The sequence below is a fragment of the Glycine max genome, chromosome 20, assembly GCF_000004515.6.
Source record: "Glycine max cultivar Williams 82 chromosome 20, Glycine_max_v4.0, whole genome shotgun sequence".
Classification (NCBI taxonomy): domain Eukaryota; kingdom Viridiplantae; phylum Streptophyta; class Magnoliopsida; order Fabales; family Fabaceae; genus Glycine; species Glycine max.
Window position 1 is genome coordinate 42,967,745 of NC_038256.2, and position 6,919 is coordinate 42,974,663.

General features: G+C 38.1%; 1 protein-coding gene across 2 annotated transcripts; it reads right to left on the bottom strand.

Annotated features, from left to right (window-relative positions):
- Positions 1-344: 344 nt before the first annotated feature.
- LOC100805607 (uncharacterized) lies at positions 345-6,679 on the bottom strand. 2 transcript variants are annotated; one of them, XM_006606240.4, is made up of 8 exons: positions 6,498-6,679; positions 4,825-6,315; positions 4,123-4,241; positions 2,534-3,112; positions 1,939-2,251; positions 1,133-1,298; positions 819-921; positions 345-670 (listed from the first exon to the last, which is right to left on the bottom strand). In XM_006606240.4, exons 2-8 carry the CDS (start codon positions 5,971-5,973, stop codon positions 553-555), a joined length of 2,547 nt encoding a protein of 848 aa, XP_006606303.1. In that variant the 5' UTR covers positions 5,974-6,315; positions 6,498-6,679; the 3' UTR covers positions 345-552. The 2 variants fall into 2 exon arrangements, with proteins under 2 accessions (XP_006606303.1, XP_003556298.1); XM_003556250.5 differs by having other exon boundaries at positions 1,145-1,298; positions 6,498-6,676.
- Between the last annotated feature and the right edge of the window lie 240 nt (positions 6,680-6,919).

Genomic DNA, 6,919 nt, shown 5'->3' on the forward strand with positions numbered 1-6,919 from the left:
GTAAGCAGCTTGGATCTTTAGAGGGGGTGGTGCCAACCTAGTTGGGACTACACCCTCGATTGTATCAGCTGTCTCACCATTCATTTAAAAAATAAATAACCAATATCAATTAACCATTTAAAGAAACTAAAAACATACAAAATTGAAACACCGGTAATTTAAAGTCGTCAAAGCATCTGAGAATTATTTGAAAGTATGCACAGTATAAGAGAAAAAATAACCAGTTCCTATTTGCGATTACTTGAGGCAAAATGGTATAGATTGACAATCTCTCTTGTTTTGGGGAATTCAGTTTTTATTCATATACAACCTTGGAATTTTCAAAGAATTTTTTTTTCAAAGAATAATCAGGGAAACTATTTTATTTACGTAAGAATAATGAATCAACAGCGCCATCTGCTAATCCAATTATACAATTCGTGGAGTTCCATATATAATCAGAAAAACTAAGGCATCTACTGAACACTTATAAATAAGAACCTCGAGACCTTTAGAATAGAGATAAACTCCCTCAAGCCTTTTTTTCCTCTCCATGCCCTTTTAATTTCCTTTTTACAGTATGGAATATGCTCGGACCACCTCAACAATTGGTGCTCGGCATAAAGGACATTTACCACCACCACGAATTAACTCATTGGCACATTTTGAACAAGTGCACATGTGCCCACATCTGCAAGAAATTGCAATTTGCCGAAAGGAAGAAACAAAACCAGTGTTCAGAATAAGTAAACAGTATAAACTACAGATACCTGCATAAAATGTAGGGTTGTATTTTTTGTTCATCAACACAAATTATATATTTTATCATGTATAAGTACCTGTACAAAAGAGAATCGATATGGTTATCACAACAAACACAGCAAGTTCCTTTCTTCACATGCCCCCATTTAGACCCATCATCAGATGTCTCAGCACTCAATCCTACAATATAAATTAACATGTAATATGAATAACTGGAGATAAAGAAAGCTAAGCACAATGTGAATAACAGGAGATAAAGAACCATAAGCACAGATAATTAACATTAAAATAAATGCAACCAATACAGATGCACTATCGTCAAGAGGAAGAAGAAAAAAAACTCAGTAAAAAAACACATGGCTATAATGATAGAAGAGAAAAGAAATCACACCATTTTCACTACCTGAGCGGTTCAGAGCAGCAGATACTTCCTGTCTGACAGAGCGCTGCAACTCCAGTTGCATATCCATGCAGGCCTCCAACATCCTCTGCATGTGATTCATGCCTTGCTGAAGTCTTGCCATGTCTGATCTTAAATCATTCATTATCTCCCACTCCTGTTCCCAATCAGCAAACAAACCCAGAACTTCAAAAAGAATTTTAATAAAATACAGTATGAAAACTATTTAGGCAAAGAAAAAACTCCAGGAATAAAACGTAAAATAAGTTGACCTATTGTCAGAAAGGCATATCAAGAGTCAACACCTGAATGACAACAGAAATCTCAAATGATAAGTAGCCAAAGCTTTCAAAACTATTAGAATTTTTCATTTAACTAAAATTTTGTTAGATTCGGCTAAGAGTTACTTTTACTTGGACACCTTATTAGATATATTCGTCATCATTTAGCATGGTAGTAATCATCGCAAAATGTAATGGAAGAGACATGATTAACATCCTAAAGCCAATCAAATTTATTCGTCATCATTTAGCATGGTAGTAATCAACGCAAAATGTAATGGAAGAGACATGATTAACATCCTAAACCCAATCAAATTTATTAGTTTTCTAGCTTAAGGTGATAGCTTACTAGCTTAGTAGTGACTACAAAAGATCCTTGAAAGAAAAGCCTAAATTGGTTGCATGTAAAAGAATGACAGGAAGAAGCAACATAATACTATATTCTATGTGCCATTCCATAGGTAACTAAAAGTAAAATACATGTGCATAAAGAATTTAGATAAGAAAGATACATACAATTTCAGAACGATGCATGCTATGGCGAGACCATCCAGTTTGATGCAAATCCTGGTGCCACAGAGGTTGTGGTGGAGGTACTGGTGGAGAAGGCAACACCAGTGAAGGCCTGTTAATGGTTTCATGTTGACCCTCATCACGTTCCTCACCCTGCTGGTCTGGGTCCCGTTCAGGAGAGGCAGGAGTTGGTGTTGGCAAGTTCCGATGCAAATCCCAGTCAATTGGTGCACGACCTTGCCTTTCCACATATGACTGTATTAATTGGTCCAGACTTTCACGGAAACCACTACGAAGAAGGTTAGAAACACTTCTCCTGAAACATGAATAAAAATCCATACAATAATAAGGCTTGGTGGCAAGAAGAAATGAAAGCCAATAAATGAAGTATCAACCATGTTCAGTACAATCTCGACGTATAAATGGCATACTCATTTTAGATTTTTGGAAATGTTAGATGTTTCTATAAAAAAAACAAGACACTCTTGGGAGAAACTCCTTTTATTTCCTTTTCTCAAACACCTGTTGACAGTGGGATAAATAAGCCAAACAGGCTGAAAGCCATCTGTGAGGCAAAGATTCAAAAGGAAAGAATTACCTGCTCAGAAGTTCTCTAAGCTCCATACTGTATACATTATCATCATCAGGTGGATGAAATCTATTGAATCTTCTTATGGGAACCCCACGGCGATTCCTCGAAGCTCCAGAAGGTCCTTCGGACCAATTACCAACAGTTTCCCTTGTGTTATCATCATGCCAAATTCTTTGAGCTTCCTGGGGATGAGGATCTTCCCCAGTTAAGTTTCTGGGAGGTTCCTGTGGCCAATCACTGACTGCCCTTCCATCTCTCGTCTGATCAAATGGACTCCGTTGCCAGTTTCCTCCCCCTTCTTCAGCAATTTGTTCCTGCCAATTCCCCCCTTGATTACTAGCTTCTTGCCAACTAATACTCTCACTTGTGCTACTCTCCAAAGTTCCTGTTCGATTAGGCAACTGACGCACATCAGTTTCCAGGCTCCTAATCTGCTGTTCATAGTTTTCTTGTTGGCCATCTACCAGACTGTTTGCTTGGCTCCCATCACCTCTTGTTTCACTCGCGTTACTATTTGATGTGGAATCAGGACTGGTGCCTGCTTGACCAAGAACAATATTTTCTAATCTTGAACGAAACCCCTCCCTGAATTACATCATTTAAGTGTCAATGTATGACAACCAATTTGTAACTATGACAAGAGCAAATTGTACACAATATTTACCAACATACCATATTGGCATAGAAGCCTAATAATAAAAATATTTATTATAGATATATGTCACATAAAAATGTTAAAGGAAATAAAAGAAACAAGCCAAGCTAACACAAGCAGTATAGCCTTGTGTCTTATTGAACTGAAGAGCATAAATATATAGAGCTCGTAGAATATTAGTAACAAACTTATATGCAAAAACCAAAGTGCTGATGAACAGAAACAAATGAAATGAGGATTATGACAAATAATAAATATTTTATTTATAGTGCAATTTGGAACAGAAGAAACCTAATATAAGTATCCAACCATAAGAAAATTTCCATTGATGCATTGTCATTATGAACAAAAATGCCGTTAATATAGCAAAATAAATAAAGATTCATTTAAAACCATAGATAAACAAATAGCAAAAGAAACAATACTTCTCCCATTCATTATGAACAAAAATGCCATTTTATATTGCAAAATAAATATTCATTTAAAACCATCAATATACCCAAAAAAAATTATACTCCTCCCAATACCAAAACAAATTTCCCATGATAATGGGGCAAAATGAAAATCCACCATAGCACATTACTCAATATGCAAGGCATAGAGGCCATAAAAAATCCACCAATGTGCCTAAGTTACTACTCCTTGTCACAGATGTTAGAGCATCTCAACTACTTTATTTTATTTCTATACCAAAAGTTCCAATATAGTATTAGCAGTAGATGCACCCACAACGTGGATTTAAAAGAGAACACTCAATTTCTAGGATAGTATTTCAATCTTCTTTTGTATCTTGGAGAAGCCAAAAATAACAGTGTGAGGTGGGGTTCTATTTTGTATCAGTTTAGACTCTAAAGAAAAAAGAAACAAAAAAAATTATAATTAGATTGAGCAAAAAATGGAGTGAGGGAAAAAACTTTTGAAAAAGTCTTGAATTGCATACCTTAAACCAGAGACCGTGTGCCGTTGTCTTAGCTGAACTAATTCACTTGCAGCCATAGACGGTGGCCTCTCATCTTCAACAGTTCTTTCATTTCGGAGGAATCTACCTCTGAGCAGTGACTGAAAAAGGTAATTTCGTATAAATAGTCAATTTACAAGAGGAGCAAGTATATAAGGTAAAAAAGGGAAAACAAACAATTACTGTCCACTTAAATATCTTCTAATCACGTGACTTACTAATTTAAAAAAAAAAATATTTTAAAAAATAGGAATCAACTGAATAAATCAAATTGAAAAGGAAGCAATAGATTTCATAGAACAATGAAAGGAGATCTCTTATAATAAGCATATTATAAATAGAACCACAAATTGGACCATTATCCACTACAACAATTAACAGAACAAAAGGAATAAAATTTTGTTCTTCCTTCTTTTTATTATTCCCTTTTAGAAAAAGGTTTGGTAATCCAGAGCAAAAAAATAACTCTTGAATAATATTCTATAAATCCCATGCATCAGGCAAGAAAATAACCCAGCACATGTAGCAACCTTAAATATTGCAATTACTGGCCTCAAATTAAACTTTGAGTTCTTATACAATTTAGTTACTTCCATATTTAACTCAGGTTTTCTATTAAGTGAAGACACCATGATAAGAAGAACCATAAATTGCAAGAAAATTCTAATAGAGGACCTAACAAACCTGAATACGGTTGCGATGAGCAAAATCAGAAACAGCTCGGTGCTCCAACAAGCCCTGCAGCTCTCTTTGTCTTTCCCTTTCTATCCTCACAAGCAAATCAACTAGAGCCTGTCTTCCACGCAACCTTAACATGTCCCGCCGAACATGCTCTGGCTGACTCTCATCATTATCAGCTACTACATCGCGGGCTCGATCAGATTGAGCACCCTCACTTACTTGAGCATCCCTCCGGCTCCCACGCGAACTTCTCTGCTGGCTAATCATTTGCACCCATTCCCTGATATTTCTTACCCTCTCACGCTCCGTTTCTCCAAGCCATTCTGCTCTCCGGTTATTGTTTCTCTGACTCACATTAGATGAATGATCACTAATACCACTTTCCATCCATCCCTGAACAATCTGTCTAACTCTCTCCCTCTCAACTTCGCCAAGATCAGGAGATTGTTCCCTGCTAGACCCATTATGATCCCCATGTGCATTCCTTGATCCAATCTGATCATGTGACCAAGTACCATAATCAGTTTCACTTTCACTTGCATCCCCCAAACTCCCTTGGTTCTCACTGCCTCGACTATCAGACATGGTACTGGACACATTGGTATTAGAGTCAGAATTTCTCTGGTGCCGCAACCTTACCCTCATCCTTTCCCGCGCCCGGTTCAACAAATGCTCATCTTCCAACTCACGCCACATCTGCAGAATGGCAGACGCCTGAGTGCTCGGCCTCTCCACAGCCCCCTCCTGGCCAGAAGTTGGAGACTGCGAACCCCTCAGAAAAGAAGAATCCAGCATTGACACGGTATGCAACCCCGCAAGCGCCATCAACTCAGACTCTCGATTCCTCCTCTCTATAGTAGTTATCATCTCCTGTGCCTGCCGTGCAGCCCACCTGCTCAAAATCCTCGAATGCCGCCGGCGTGCAGCCGACGACTCAGCCAAATCATCCCCTTCAAGGTCAGACCTCCTTCTCCTCCGAACCAGCTGATCACCCTCGTCATCCTCATCATCCGGAGCACGAGACGAGCTACACGAAGCAAACGACATACAATCATCCAAGTGCCCACGCATAAACTCCTCCAGTCCAAGCTCAAACTCAGCATGGGCATCAGCAGGCTCAGGCTTCTGCTGTAGCGGCTGAAAATCTGTCATCCTCACAGAAAATTCCTTCTTCCTCTACCCTCCTCTCTCACCACTACACTATATGTATGTATCAACCCACCCACCCAAACCAACCTCTATCCCTGTATGTATCAACCCACGAAGCATAAATACACCTCAAACAAACTCCATTCCTAAGACTAACATAAATACAAAGCAGTTGCTAAGCCACCAGCATTTCAATCTCTCGGAAACCGAAAAGGAAAACGAAAAAGAAGAAGAAAAAGGGGAACCCCAATCTGAGAGTGAAGGCCATGGGGAAATAACAGGGGGGAAACAGAAAAAGGGTTTCCCTAATTAAATCCAAATTCAAAGCCCCACCACACATGCCACCTGATAAACGATACGAGTCAAAATCAACATTCACAACCACGAAAAATTCAGGTGCAAAAAACGAAAAAAAAAAGAAGGAAAAATTCTCGAAATCAAGGGGAATTAAATCAAAATCGGGATCACCGAAAATGGGAGGGTGACGTGGAAATCAAAGCAGGGGGAAGAAGGGGCAGTGCACGTACCTGGGATGAAAAGGGGAAATGGAAACCCTAGATTTGGTGAGAATGGAGGAAAATTGAGAGAAGAATATGGTGAAAGAACTGAAATAGAACACAACACAACACAAACAGAAAAAGAAAGAGAGATGGTTGGAGCCTTGGATGGGACAATTTATAAATTATTATAGAGGAGAGAGAAAGAGAGAAAGAGAGAAAGAGAGAGTGGTGTGTGCCTAATCTAATCTTAACACCAAATTTGTGTTTTCCATTAACCATGTAATTATAAACAAAAACAAAAATACTTGTTTTAAAAAGTTTTGCTCCGCCTATATTTTTATTTACAAATAATTATGCTCATCATTTTTTTATATAAAAAAATTAGTAGGATTATAATATTGTCGGAAATTTTATCCATGAATAACAAGAAAGATCGGTTTTGCAAACGG